The 15,720-nt window shown below is 40.4% G+C and overlaps 1 protein-coding gene across 7 annotated transcripts in view; it reads left to right on the forward strand.

Annotated features, from left to right (window-relative positions):
• inpp4aa (inositol polyphosphate-4-phosphatase type I Aa) overlaps positions 1 to 9,875 on the forward strand; it is a 50,235-nt gene extending 40,360 nt beyond the window's left edge. For all 7 annotated transcript variants that reach the window (XM_052522196.1, XM_052522195.1, XM_052522201.1 and 4 more), the window contains 6 exons: positions 2,337 to 2,460; positions 6,297 to 6,564; positions 7,032 to 7,129; positions 7,240 to 7,352; positions 7,537 to 7,691; positions 7,989 to 9,875. In XM_052522196.1, the coding sequence (XP_052378156.1) occupies positions 2,337 to 2,460; positions 6,297 to 6,564; positions 7,032 to 7,129; positions 7,240 to 7,352; positions 7,537 to 7,691; positions 7,989 to 8,121 (891 nt within the window). In that variant the 3' untranslated portion in view covers positions 8,122 to 9,875. The remainder of the gene's footprint in view (positions 1 to 2,336; positions 2,461 to 6,296; positions 6,565 to 7,031; positions 7,130 to 7,239; positions 7,353 to 7,536; positions 7,692 to 7,988) is intronic.
• The last annotated feature ends 5,845 nt before the right edge of the window (positions 9,876 to 15,720 follow it).

Here is a 15,720-nt window from a genome sequence, read left to right on the forward strand (position 1 = left end):
TTGTATTGATGAAGAATAGTTGTATTGGTGATTATATTGATGATGAATAGTTGTATTGATGATGAATAGTTGTATTGATGATGAATTGTTGTATTGATGATGAAAAGTTGTATTGATGATGAATAGTTGTATTGATGATGAATAGTTGTATTGATGATGAATAGTTGTATTGGTGATTATATTGATGATGAATAGTTGTATTGATGATGAATAGTTGTATTGATGATGAATTGTTGTATTGATGATGAATTGTTGTATTGATGATGAATAGTTGTATTGATGATGAATTGTTGTATTGATGATGAATAGTTGTATTGGTGATTATATTGATGATGAATAGTTGTATTGATGATGAATAGTTGTATTGATGATGAATTGTTGTATTGATGATGAAAAGTTGTATTGATGATGAATAGTTGTATTGATGAAGAATAATTGTATTGATGATGAATAGTTGTATTGGTGATGAATAGTTGTATTGATGATTATATTGATGATGAATAGTTGTATTGATGATGAATAGTTGTATTGATTATTATATTGATGATGAATAGTTGTATTGATGATGAATAGTTGTATTGATGATGAAAAGTTGTATTGATGATGAATAGTTGTATTGGTGATTATATTGATGATGAATAGTTGTATTGATGATGAATTGTTGTATTGATGATGAATTGTTGTATTGATGATGAATTGTTGTATTGATGATGAATAGTTGTATTGATGATGAATTGTTGTATTGATGATGAATTGTTGTATTGATGATGAAAAGTTGTATTGATGATGAATAGTTGTATTGATGATTAATAGTTGTATTGATGATGAATAGTTGTATTGGTGATGAATAGTTGTATTGATGATGAATAGTTGTATTGGTGATGAATAGTTGTATTGGTGATGAATAGTTGTATTGGTGATGAATAGTTGTATTGGTGATGAATAGTTGTATTGGTGATGAATAGTTGTATTGGTGATTATATAGATGATGAATAGTTGTATTGATGATGAATAGTTGTATTGATGATGAATTGTTGTATTGATGAAGAATAATTGTATTGATGATGAATAGTTGTATTGGTGATGAATAGTTGTATTGATGATGAATAGTTGTATTGGTGATGAATAGTTGTATTGGTGATGAATAGTTGTATTGGTGATGAATAGTTGTATTGGTGATTATATAGATGATGAATAGTTGTATTGATGATGAATAGTTGTATTGATGATGAATTGTTGTATTGATGAAGAATAATTGTATTGATGATGAATAGTTGTATTGGTGATGAATAGTTGTATTGATGATGAATAGTTGTATTGGTGATGAATAGTTGTATTGGTGATGAATAGTTGTATTGGTGATGAATAGTTGTATTGGTGATTATATAGATGATGAATAGTTGTATTGGTGATGAATAGTTGTATTGGTGATGAATAGTTGTATTGGTGATTATATAGATGATGAATAGTTGTATTGATGATGAATAGTTGTATTGGTGATGAATTGTTGTATTGGTGATTATATAGATGATGAATAGTTGTATTAGTAATTATATTGATGATGAATAGTTGTATTGGTGATTATATAGATGATGAATAGTTGTATTGATGATGAATAGTTGTATTGATGATGAATAGTTGTATTAGTGATTATAAAGATGATGAGTAGTTGTATTGGTGATTATATAGATGATGAATAGTTGTATTGATGATGAATAGTTGTATTGGTGATTAGTAGTTGTATTGGTGATTATATAGATGATGAATAGTTGTATTGATGATGAATAGTTGTATTAGTAATTATATTGATGATGAATAGTTGTATTGATGATGAATAGTTGTATTAGTAATTATATTGATGATGAATAGTTGTATTGGTGATTATATTGATGATGAATAGTTGTATTGATGATGAATAGTTGTATTAGTAATTATATTGATGATGAATAGTTGTATTGATGATGAATAGTTGTATTAGTAATTATATTGATGATGAATAGTTGTATTGGTGATTATATAGATGATGAGTAGTTGTATTGGTGATTATATAGATGATGAATAGTTGTATTGGTGATTATATAGATGATGAATAGTTGTATTGGTGATTATATAGATGATGAAAAGTTGTAATGGTGATTATATAGATGATGAATAGTTGTATTGGTGATTATATAGATGATGAGTAGTTGTATTGGTGATTATATAGATGATGAATAGTTGTATTGGTGATTATATAGATGATGAATAGTTGTATTGGTGATTATATAGATGATGAATAGTTGTATTGATGATTATATAGATGATGAATAGTTGTAATGGTGTTTCCCCTTTTGTAGCTGTCAGCTCTGATCTGTGGTTTCATCATCAAGCTGAGGAACTGTCTCCATGACGATGGCTTCCTCAGGCAGCTCCACATCATCGGCCTGCTAGTCCAGTATGAGGGCCTGCTCAGCACCTACGGTAACCTGCTGACTGTGTGTGTGTGTGTGTGTGTGTGTGTGTGTGTGTGTGTGTGTGTGTGTGTGTGTGTGTGTGTGTGTGTGTGTGTGTGTGTGTGTGTGTGTGTGTGTGTGTGTGTGTGTGTGTGTGTGTGTGTGTGTGTGTGTGTGTGTGTGTGTGTGTGTGTGTGTGTGTTTGTTTTTATTTTATTTTTTTTTTTTATTTCACCTTTATTTAACCAGGTAGGCTAGTTGAGAACAAGTTCTCATTTGCAACTGCGACCTGGCCAAGATAAAGCATAGCAGTGTGAACAGACAACACAGAGTTACACATGGAGTAAACAATTAGCAAGTCAATAACACAGTAGAAAAAAATGGGCAGTCTATATACAATGTGTGCAAAAGTCATGAGGAGGTAGGCGAATAATACAATTTTGCAGATTAACACTGGAGTGATAAATGATCAGATGGGCATGTACAGGTAGAGATATTGGTGTGCAAAAGAGCAGAAAAGTAAATAAATAAAAACAGTATAAAAACAGTATGGGAATGAGGTAGGTGAAAAAGGGTGAGCTATTTACCTATAGACTATGTACAGCTGCAGCGATCGGTTAGCTGCTCGGATAGCTGATGTTTGAAGTTGGAGAGGGAGATAAAAGTCTCCAACTTCAGCGATTTTTGCAATTCGTTCCAGTCACAGGCAGCAGAGTACTGGAACGAAAGGCGGCCAAATGAGGTGTTGGCTTTAGGGATGATCAGTGAGATACACCTGCTGGAGCGCGTGCTACGGATGGGTGTTGCCATCGTGACCAGTGAACTGAGATAAGGCGGAGCTTTACCTAGCATGGACTTGTAGATGACCTGGAGCCAGTGGGTCTGGCGACGAATATGTAGTGAGGGCCAGCCGACTAGAGCATACAAGTCGCAGTGGTGGGTGATATAAGGTGCTTTAGTGACAAAACGGATGGCACTGTGGTAGACTGCATCCAGTTTGCTGAGTAGAGTGTTGGAAGCCATTTTGTAGATGACATCGCCGAAGTCGAGGATCGGTAGGATAGTCAGTTTTACTAGGGTAAGCTTGGCAGCGTGAGTGAAGGAGGCTTTGTTGCGGAATAGAAAGCCGACTCTGGATTTGATTTTTGATTGGAGATGTTTGATGTGAGTCTGGAAGGAGAGTTTGCAGTCTAGCCAGACACCTAGGTACTTATAGATGTCCACATATTCAAGGTTGGAACCATCCAGGGTGGTGATGCTAGTCGGGCATGCGGGTGCAGGCAGCGATCGGTTGAAAAGCATGCATTTGGTTTTACTCGCGTTTAAGAGCAGTTGGAGGCCACGGAAGGAGTGCTGTATGGCATTGAAGCTCGTTTGGAGGTTGGATAGCACAGTGTCCAATGACGGGCCGAAAGTATATAGAATGGTGTCGTCTGCGTAGAGGTGGATCAGGGAATCGCCCGCAGCAAGAGCAACATCATTGATATATACAGAGAAAAGAGTCGGCCCGAGAATTGAACCCTGTGGCACCCCCATAGAGACTGCCAGAGGACCGGACAGCATGCCCTCTGATTTGACACACTGAACTCTGTCTGCAAAGTAATTGGTGAACCAGGCAAGGCAGTCATCCGAAAAACCGAGGCTGTTGAGTCTGCCGATAAGAATTTGGTGATTGACAGAGTCGAAAGCCTTGGCGAGGTCGATGAAGACGGCTGCACAGTACTGTCTTTTATCGATGGCGGTTATGATATCATTTAGTACCTTGAGTGTGGCTGAGGTGCACCCGTGACCGGCTCGGAAACCAGATTGCACAGCGGAGAAGGTACGGTGGGATTCGAGATGGTCGGTGACCTGTTTGTTGACTTGGCTTTCGAAGACCTTAGATAGGCAGGGCAGGATGGATATAGGTCTATAGCAGTTTGGGTCCAGGGTGTCTCCCCCTTTGAAGAGGGGGATGACTGCGGCAGCTTTCCAATCCTTGGGGATCTCAGACGATATGAAAGAGAGGTTGAACAGGCTGGTAATAGGGGTTGCGACAATGGCGGCAGATAGTTTCAGAAATAGCGGGTCCAGATTGTCAAGCCCAGCTGATTTGTACGGGTCCAGGTTTTGCAGCTCTTTCAGAACATCTGCTATCTGGATCTGGGTAAAGGAGAACCTGGAGAGGCTTGGGTGAGGAACTACGGGGGGCGGAGCTGTTGGCCGAGGTTGGAGTAGCCAGGCGGAAGGCATGGCCAGCCGTTGAGAAGTGCTTATTGAAGTTTTCGATAATCATGGATTTATCGGTGGAGACCGTGTTTCCTAGCCTCAGTGCAGTGGGCAGCTGGGAGGAGGTGCTCTTGTTCTCCATGGACTTCACAGTGTCCCAGAACTTTTTGGAGTTGGAGCTACAGGATGCAAACTTCTGCCTGAAGAAGCTGGCCTTAGCTTTCCTGACTGACTGCGTGTATTGGTTCCTGACTTCCCTGAACAGTTGCATATCACGGGGCTATTCGATGCTATTGCAGTCCGCCACAGGATGTTTTTGTGCTGGTCGAGGGCAGTCAGGTCTGGAGTGAACCAAGGGCTGTATCTGTTCTTGGTTCTGCATTTTTTGAACGGAGCATGCTTATCTAAAATGGTGAGGAAGTTACTTTTAAAGAATGACCAGGCATCCTCAACTGACGGGATGAGGTCAATGTCCTTCCAGGATACACGGGCCAGGTCGATTAGAAAGGCCTGCTCACAGAAGTGTTTTAGGGAGCGTTTGACAGTGATGAGGGGTGGTCGTTTGACTGCGGCTCCGTGGCGGATACAGGCGATGAGGCAGTGATCGCTGAGATCCTGGTTGAAGACAGCGGAGGTATATTTGGAGGGCCAGTTGGTCAGGATGACGTCTATGAGGGTGCCCTTGTTTACAGAGTTAGGGTTGTACCTGGTGGGTTCCTTGATGATTTGAGTGAGATTGAGGGCATCTAGCTTAGATTGTAGGACTGCCGGGGTGTTAAGCATATCCCAGTTTAGGTCACCTAACAGAACAAACTCTGAAGCTAGATGGGGGCGATCAATTCACAAATGGTGTCCAGGGCGCAGCTGGGAGCTGACGGGGGTCGGTAGCAGGCGGCAACAGTGATAGACTTGTTTCTGGAGAGAGTAATTTTCAAAATTAGTAGTTCAAACTGTTTGGGTATGGACCTGGAAAGTATGACATTACTTTGCAGGCTATCTCTGCAGTAGACTGCGACTCCGCCCCCTTTGGCAGTTCTATCTTGACGGAAGATGTTATAGTTGGGTATGGAAATCTCTGAATTTTTGGTGGCCTTCCTGAGCCAGGATTCAGACACGGCAAGGACATCAGGGTTAGCAGAGTGTGCTAAAGCAGTGAGTAAAACAAACTTAGGGAGGAGGCTTCTGATGTTGACATGCATAAAACCAAGACTTTTCGATCACAGAAGTCAACAAATGAGGGTACCTGGGGGCATGCAGGGCCTGGGTTTACCTCCACATCACCCGCAGAACAGAGAAGGAGTAGTATGAGGGTGCGGCTAAAGGCTATCAAAACTGGTCGCCTAGAGCGTTGGGGGCAGAGGATAAGAGGAGCAGGTTTCTGGGCATGGTAGAATATATTCAGGGCATAATGCGCAGACAGGGGTATGGTGGGGTGCGGGTACAGCGGAGGTAAGCCCAGGCACTGGGTGATGATGAGAGAGGTTGTATCTCTGGACATGCTGGTTGTAATGGGTGAGGTCATTATTCTTGTGTTTATGTCTTAGAATACACACACAAATATGTTGATTTGAAACCTACTCATTTTCTATACTTTATTTATAGATTTTCAAATAGACAACTGAAACCTAATCTTACCCGTTACTCTCAATCTTAAAGGGGAGGAGCTGGCCATGTTGGAGGACATGAGTGTTGGTGTGATGGACCTGCGAAACGTCACTTTTAAGGTTACCCAGGCAACCTCGGTCTTCGGCCCAGATATGTTGCCTGTCATCACCGGGAACCGGGACGGCTTCAACGTCAGGGTTCCGTTACCAGCAGCGATGTTTGATGCGTTGCCGCGGGAGATCCAGAATGGAATGCTGCTGAGGGTTCAGCCTGTTCTCTTCAATGTGGGAATCAATGAACAACAGACGCTGGCCGAGAAGTGAGTAAACGAGAGAGGAGAGAAGAGGAAAGATGAGGAGAGACAAGGAGAGGAAAGAAGAGTGGGAGAGGTTATAAGTGGATTGAAGGAGATACGGGATAAGAGGAGAGATGGAGGTAGGAGAGGACAGCAGCGCAATGGAAGAGAGAGGGTAGTCAGGATGTGTGTTACCATGGCAATAGCAGCCAGCTGACATTTGTGGTAATACCTTATAAGTGATGATGGTTACCTCGAATAATCACGAGCATCTGGTTATTGTGTGTTTTCGAAGCGTGTTTATTAGATTTGCCACTACAAACTAGAGATGATTGTAAAAAACGCTATGGTAATTCCTCAACGATGCCAATGATGGAGACTGTGAGAACATTAGGTCTACTCCCTATAGACTGTAAGAAATTCTGATGAGCAGTACAATTCCCCCTGAAAAAAAATCCAATCTGTCTGTCTGTCCATCTATGTGTCTATAGGTTTGGAGACACGTCTCTCCAGGAGGGGATTAACATGGAGAATATGGCTCGACTCAGCTCATACTATGACCAGTTTAAAGAGGTCCTACCTGAGGACTGTGAGTCACACAGCCTCATCTTAACCTCAACCCCTAATAAAATGGTAAACAACCTGGTTCTTAAAATGTATGTCAGTGCAATGACACTCCTCTCTCCTCTCTCTCTCCAGGCCTCCCTTGTATCCGTAGTCAGACCAGCCTGCCTGAGCTGCTAAAGCTGCTGAGTCAGAACATCAACGCCAGGAAGAGCAAGAACGTAGAGATCCTGTGGCAGGCAGCGGAGGTAGAGGCATTCTCTCTTTCTTCTCTTTCTCTCTCTCCACAATACACTTCTATCGCGTCTGCCTGACACTCTATACTTCCCCATTCCTTCCTCTACTCTCTACGTTCCTCTCCTCACCCGTTTTCCTCTGCCCCCCTCTTCTTTCTCTCTCTCTCTCTCTCTCTCCCTGTCTGTCCCTCCCCAGGCTTGTCGGCGTCTGAACGGAGTGCGTTTTACCAGCTGTAAGAGTGCTAAAGACCGTACAGCCATGTCTCTAACCCTGGAGCAGTGTCTCATCCTCCAGCAGGAGCACGGACTGGCCCCACAGGTCTTCTCCCAGGCCCTCGACTGCATGCGCAGGTCAGCTGGCCACACAACTGCCTGAACAAAACGAGACAAGATGTAGCGTTTATCATGTCAAATTTGAGGAAAGGAAGAATTATGTCAATGTTTATAATAACTTCATATTTTCATATACCCTCTAACTCATCTCCTTTTACCTTTTAACCAATCACCCCCTCTTTTCTCCTCTCCTTTTCTCTTCTCTCCTCCCCTCTCCTTCTCTCTCCTCCTCTTCCCCTTTCCTTCTCTCCTCTCCTTCTCTCTCCTCTACTTTACCCTCCCTTCCTCTCTCTTCTCATCTCCTCCTCCCAATAGTGAGGGCTGCAGACGAGAGAACACCATGAAGAATGTAGGATGTCGTAAATACGCCTTCAACTCCCTCCAGCTGAAGGCCTTTCCAAAACAGTACCGCCCACCTGAGGGCACCTATGGAAAAGTAGAGACCTGATTGGACAGACCAGCTGCCCATCTCTTAAAGTAGCCAATAGAAGGGGAAATTGACTAAATAACATCAACAACAACATAAAAGCAAAACAACATCACAAAAGCAACTACCCCCTATATATAGTGCTGCATCCCTGTTGATGATTTAATGTTATCTGTGGTAGATTGTTTGACAGCAATTCACTCTCTTTTGCGATTAGACTCACTCCGTTATGTCATGACAACCACTACACATACAACAACAACTTAAGAACAGCTTTTCAAATTGTTTTAGTTTTTATTTAGAAAGGAAAAGTGGAAGGGGAGACCTCGTCAGTTGCACAACTGAATGCATTCTACCAAAATGTGAGCTCTTATCATAAGGCCTGTGTTCTAACCACTGTCTCTCATGGAACTTTAAAGAGAAAATTCAACTCAAGTACATTTAAAAAGAACAAAACCTTTGTATGCAGTGCATCAAGACCTTACTTGCTCTCACACTCCACTCCTACAACAAGCACAGGGAACTGATGATATACAGAGATCAGACAAAGACATACTTGTATCTCTGATGTATGAAGACTATTCCATCTAATGTTATTTTATTATCCCTTTTCTATTTGGTAATACATCTAATGGATAGGGTTCGTGTAAAGTAGAGGGCCAGTATCCTGTGTTTTAGTTTTACAGCAAAGATATTGTGTATGCAAGGCTTGGTAGTCCACTGAGAGGCATATACAGTTACAATGGTCAAGGTTCATCTTTCACTTGCCACTACATGTTTGTTTAAAGTGTTATATTTTGTCATTGAGTGCATGGTACAATGCTCCACTATATAAGATGCAAGCATGGATAGATTTTACACACAGCAAACTTAATCCAAAAACAACACAACTAAATTCTGTGCTCACATGCGTGTAGATTTTATTAAACTGAAAAGGAATATATTGTCCAAATCTTGTACCCCCCCCACAACCCCTCTCTATTACATTTACATTACTATTCATGAAGTTGTTTTTATACAGGTCCAGGTTCTAGATGGTAGGCATATTTTCTGTACATCAGACTAGAGACTGAGCCAAACTAGAATATTAGCACAGAGTAAAGGAACAGTGTTATAGGAGACATGAAGAAAGTTCCTGCTCTTTTGTATGTCTGCAGCTGTTCTCTGTGAGTTCACCTCGTCTCTTATTAAAAGAGCTCCTGGTTGACTTCACGACAGGACCAAAACACAACACCGGCTTGTTCATGTTACAACCAACGGAGCGAAAAGGAGGTGGCTGAATGCATGTAGATAGAGAATTATCACGTTATTATTGTATTCTTGGAAATAAGGGACTTGTACACTGCATAGAAGCCTGTTTAAAATGGACGGTGTTTTGCGTTACAACTGTTCTGTGAACCTTTCACTGGCTTCTGTTTCCATGTCTACCTATAGATTTTATTCTCCATTACAGAGACATTCAAAACATTTGTTTAAACATTATTTTGCTAAATATCCTTGATGCTGATGCACTGACAATTGCTGAAAAAAGTAGCCAAAATGCTGCCAGAATTTTACTCATTCAATTTAACTTTTTTTTTGTTTTTGTCTTTGTATGTAATGAATGTTATCGAATCACACACTTTCAAGTAGGAACATCTGTATAGGTACAGGCTTTGCTGTAAAATGTGCTTTCATAAACTCTCCTCAGTAACTTGAGCTGTTAAAATGGGAGCATGAAACTGTTTCAACAATTCCTGTGTGACACTTGTAAAGTATCCCTCGGGTCTCTATCGTCTGTCTGTCTGTCTGTCTGTCTGCACGTATGTACACGCACACACAGTTCTAAACTGTCTTGAAAAGGCCTCTTTAAAGGGATAGTTAACCCAAATTACAAAATGACACATTGGTTTCCTTACCCTGTAAGCAGTCTATGGACAAGGTATGACAGCAATTGATGATTTGGTTAGTTTACCTGGCACTGTTTCCACATGCTAACGTTTTAGCATTTGTGGCATATATACCATTCAAGTCATGAGACCGATATTAGCATTATTCGCGTATCATGTCCAAATAATCCGAAACGATCTAAAATTGATTGTGAAGCTCCAATAAGTCACTTATAGGTGTTTTGATGATTATGGGGGAAAATGTCTTATAGTGGTCCCATGACTTGAATGGGATTTGTGCCAGAAATGCTAAATGGGAATTGTACCACAAATGCATTTGTATAATGTCCTAGGGAAACTATCCCTAATAAAGCTCTAGCAGTGGCATTGTCACGCAGGAGACCTTGCTAGCTAGCTACAGTGTTAGATTCATATCAGCCATTTTCTTATAAAACAACTCAGCTAGCTATAAAAATTATAATTTGTGATGCTAGCTAACGTTAGCTAGACTCGGGAGCTCATGGAGACATAGCCTTCATGAACCAGAGGTTTAGATATGATTCCACAATGGGCAACAACAACTGGCTACTAATTCGTTTTCAGCCAAAAATGTTCACATCATAGTTTATCCGGTGACCATTGCATTTAGAAGGATAGCTACTGACGGAAATGTATCTGGCTTGCTAGCATGCTGGCTCTCGCTGGAGGTTCAATTTCCTTCCATATATACAGTACCGGTCAAAAGTTTGGACACACCTACTCATTCCAGGGAATGCTTTTCCAACAGTCTTGAAGGAGTTCCCACATATGCTGAGCACTTGTTGCCTGCTTTTCCTTCCAACTCATCCCAAACCATCTCAATTGGATTTAGGTTGGGTGATTGTGGAGGCAAGGTCATCTGGTGCAGCACTCCATCACCCCCTTTCTTGGTCAAATAGCCCTTACACAGCCTGGAGGTGTGTTGGGTCATTGTCCTGTTGAAAAACGAATGATAGTCCCACTAAGCAAAAACCAGACGGGATGGTGTATCGCTGCAGAAGCCTAGCTAGCCATGCTGGTCAAGTGTGCCTTGAATTCTAAATAAATCACTGACAGTATTTTTCCAAATAGGGCTATCTTCTGTATACAACCCTACCTTGTCACAACACAACTGATTGGCTCAAACGCATTAAGAAGGAAAGAAATTCCACAAATTAACAAAGGCACACCTGTTAATTGAAATGCATTCCAGGTGACTACCTCATGAAGCTGATTGAGAGAATGCCAAGAGTGTACAAAGCTGTCATCAAGGTAAAGGGTGGCTACTTTGAAGAATCACAAAAATATAAAATATATTTAGATTTGTTCAACACTGTTTTGGTTACTACATGATTCTATATGTGTTATTTCATAGTTTTGATGTCTTCACTATTATACTACAGGGGTAGAAGATAGGGAAAAATAAAGATAAACCGTGGAATTAGTACTGTATATTTACCAAAAAAAGGTGTCTGTTCTGTCTTGTATTTAAATGTTGACACCCAGTAGACTGGATGCGAAAGAAACACACACCTGTTTAGCTGAAGTGTTGGCTAACGGAGTAGAACACTTGGAAAGGAAAAGGAGAGCTGCACACTCTGGGAGCTCGGATGCAATAATTTAATAACCAGCGTTTCAACAGACAAGCTGTCTTCATCAGGGTATAATGACAAACACTGGGGGTCACTAGTTTATAAGAACACACAGGTGTCTGTAATCATGGCCCGGTGTTTCATTTATTTAACTAGGCAAGTCAGTTAAAAACAAATTCTTATTTACAATGACGGCCTACCCCGGCTAAACCCTAACCCATGAATGTTAGCATACATTCATAGATACAATTTGGCTACATAGGCCTACAAACATTTACAATGAGCAGCAAAATCACAATAATCACAAGAATGGCTTCAGATCAAAGTCTACTTTGAGACTGAAGGGAGCAAGGGTCTTTCAACTAAAGATCCAGGCAACCTCTTGTTTTAACAATAAATTGTAACGGTCACCCCCTCTCCTAGGGAGGGTGATGTGTTCGATGCCAATATAACATAGGGACGAAATAGAGTGGTTCGCTTCCAAATAGTGGGCCGCAACTGGGCGACACAGTTAAATTGATCATGTTGTGAGATTGAAGTTACTTTGTTTCACCTGTGCTGGCCCAGGTGATATTGGCTGGCCCAGTGCTCCAGTTGGTTTCAGAGATGGAGGGAAAACACCTTTAGTTGACTCTCTCGGTTTGATTTATTTTTTTATTAAAAAATAATCCTTTATCTGGTCTCTCCTGTCTTTAAGTTTGGTGTGGATTTTATTTTGTTTGCCTCTTCTTGGACTAATGTAGTTGGTGCTCCTTGTGGGTGACTTTTAAAAACCAGGAGGACTAGCAAATAGAAAAGGCAGGCGCATGGGAAATACATGCTGGTTGACTTGAACATAAAAGACAAACTGGCGCAGAGAGACAGGAAACACAGGGATAAATACACTGGGGAAGCAAGCGACACCTGGAGGAGGTGGCAACAATCACAAGGACAGGTGAAACAGATCAGGGTGTGACACTTTGTTAGTTCTACCTTCTGTTTGAGTGAGAATTTGGGTTTTTCTTGCTGGAGCACACAAGCTACATTAGCCAACTGGTTAGACATTACCATATGGGCAACAACAACTGGCGACTAGTTCATTTTCAGACAAATATATTCAACTCTTCAACTACAGTTTGTCCACTGATCACTGCGTTTAGGAGGATAGCTAATTACTGAAATGTAGCTAGCTAGTTCACTGGCCAGGCAGCAGCCATTAACTACTCATGGACTCATGACATATTCTTTGATACATTTGGGTTAACTTGCTCATATCAAGCAACACGTACCAGATCGTTTGTGGAAAGGTAAATATAACAATTAGTGGGCTCATTTTTTGAATGATCGGACAGTGAAACTAAAATAGATTAGTAGCTAGCTGGTGCTTTCCTTTATTTCCCAATTCATTTGGGGATCAAGCTGAAGCTGGGTTTCCCCAAAAAAATCCCAGTCGGAGCTCGTTTTCCTAGTTCTCGTGAACGCACTGAAGTTTGCAATTTCCGAGTTCCCAGTTGTTTTGAATGCAGCATAAGAACACAGATGGCTCTTTAGATGGCTCTCTAGAGCATGTCACACACTCAAGAAGGCTCAACCATTCACCCGAAGGGTTTTTGCGTGGCTGATTGGGCTGCATGACAAGTCAACCAGTGCACTGGTGTTATATCTATGTGCCTGCCATTTTTTTCACTATCATGAGAAAACACCAGAAATAACTAATATTGATAACCATCTAGATGTCACCTTGATACAGTATGTTCAGTATGTGGGGATACCTAGTAGCCAATATTAGGGTGAAAGTCACAGTAAACATATGCACACAATGCATGAAGCAACTGTACACCCATCAGCAATACTTTTAATAAACAAATAAACAACTGTCAGTTTTATAACTGAAAATGTACTATTATTTGTGTAAAAGTATTCCCACGCATGATAGAGATACATGTGTACAAATGTAAGCAAGGTTTGAAATTATTGTTTTAGTCAAACATTATATCCGTTCGGGCAATTTGCAGCCTGCAAATTATTTGTAATCATGTTCCAGCCCCCAGACCATTCTTTCAAGACAAAATCGGCTAAACTATAGTAGAGCATTTTCACACACACACACACACACTCCCTTCCACACACACACACACATTTCCTTTCGACACACCTACTCCGGTTTAACAACTTTTCAGACAGCACCTAGCAACAAATTTGGCTACTTTTAAAAATGTATTTGGAACTTTTAGCAACTTTTGAAAGGTGACTCAAATGCTAAAATGCACACATTTTTCCTCTAAATGACACAAACAAAAGATTTTCTCTTTCACACAGTCAGTCACGACACATGTGCCTGGCTGCAAAAAATGCATTGTGAGTGACATCTGCAGCAGGCGCTCAGCTCGTGCACAGGCAGCAGCAGGCCAGCAGCAATTTCAGTAAATTGCAAATCATTGTTGGCTTACTGCAGCAGCAGGAGTAGGGGTAGAACGAGCCAAACCCAATGAATATAGTTGGTCACGAATGTTTGATCTTGAACAGAACTTACAACATCAATCAACATGTCTCAATCAAAATTGTACAGCCAGAAGAACAGAAAAGAGTGGGAGTCTGTACCAGAACAAATGTCAAATCATATTTTTGCCGAGATGGCCAGTCAATTTGAGTAACGTTAATGTGTATTCTACGTAATGACGCTGTTTTACGTTATCACGCAATGATGACATCACAATGTCATTTAGCAACTTTTAGCAACAAATCAACCTGCCTCTAGCAACTTACCCTGAAAATTAGTTGGCAAGATGTGCCAAGGTGGCGGCTTGAACAGACGCTTTTTTACCGAGCTCTGTACCAAACTTCAGAAAGATTGTAAAAAAAACAAGTTTACAGTCATTACTATCACCTAGATTTGAGTTAAAGAGAGGAATTAGGAAAGGTTGTCCTATCTCTCCGGAACCTGTTTTTACTAATCATCTTCTTGCAAATTATTTAAATAATAGTCCTGTACAAGGTATTTCCATAGCTGGTAAATAAATTATTATAAGCCAGCTGGCTGATGATACTACACTTTTTCTGAAAGACGCTAACCAAATTCCCATATCGATCAATGTGATACAATTATTTTCCAAAGCGTCTGGTCTATATATATCTTAAGATTAATACATGTGAACTCATGGCTGTCAAAGATTGTGTGACACCTTCATATTAAGGTATTCCAGTAAAAGAAGAACTTACATATTTATGCATAACCATTACAAAGGATCAGAAGTCTAGAGGCTTACTAAATTTGCACCCTCTTATTAAAAAACTCCAGAAGAAGCTAAATCAATGGCTACAGAGGGACTTATCTTTAAAAGGTAGAGTCCTAATAACCAAGTCCGAGACCAAGATCAAGACTAACATATGGCGCTCTATCTTTATATCTTGACAGTAAAATAAGCAAGGAGATAGACCAGATGCTTTTCAACTTTCTGTGATGAAACTGTACCCATTACATTAGGAAAACTGTTGTAATGAACACGTATGAGAATGGTGGGCTGAGTTTTCTGGACTTTACTACCTTAAATAATACTTTTAAGATCAATTGGGGAAAAAAATCCTAAGAAGACCCTTGAATTTTATTCCTCATCGTGTCTTCTCTACTTTTGGTGGCCTTTACTTCATGTTGTTTTGCAATTATAATATTGACAAAGTTCCAGTGAAACTTTCTGCTTTTCATCGGCAGGTTCTTGTCATGGTCCTTAATTTATAAACACCATTTTTCTCCACACAAATATTATATATGGAATAATCGGGATATATTGTATAAAAATACTTCTTTGTTTTTAGAATATTGGTTCTGAAATAATATCCTATTGGTGAGCCAACTGGTAAATGCAGAGGGTCTTTTACTCAGTTATAAGGAATTCTTATCACTTTACAAGGTCTCTGTAACACCTAAATATTTTGCAAATGTTTTAGATGCCATTCCCTCAGGTGTTGCTCTATTATTCAGGAACATGTCAAGACCTGACCCTCAGAGCCTACCTTCCATTAACCCTGTTGACTCATCAGTAAGGAAAGATTTGTTTCTCTTTTGGTCCATTCAACAACAGAGCGATACGAACCTTGTTTTATCAGGATGTTGTATCTACTATACCTTATTGCCTTATTGGAATGGATTTATTGATAATATCTGT

Source organism: Oncorhynchus keta, chromosome 7 (assembly GCF_023373465.1).
Source record: "Oncorhynchus keta strain PuntledgeMale-10-30-2019 chromosome 7, Oket_V2, whole genome shotgun sequence".
NCBI lineage: Eukaryota > Metazoa > Chordata > Actinopteri > Salmoniformes > Salmonidae > Oncorhynchus > Oncorhynchus keta.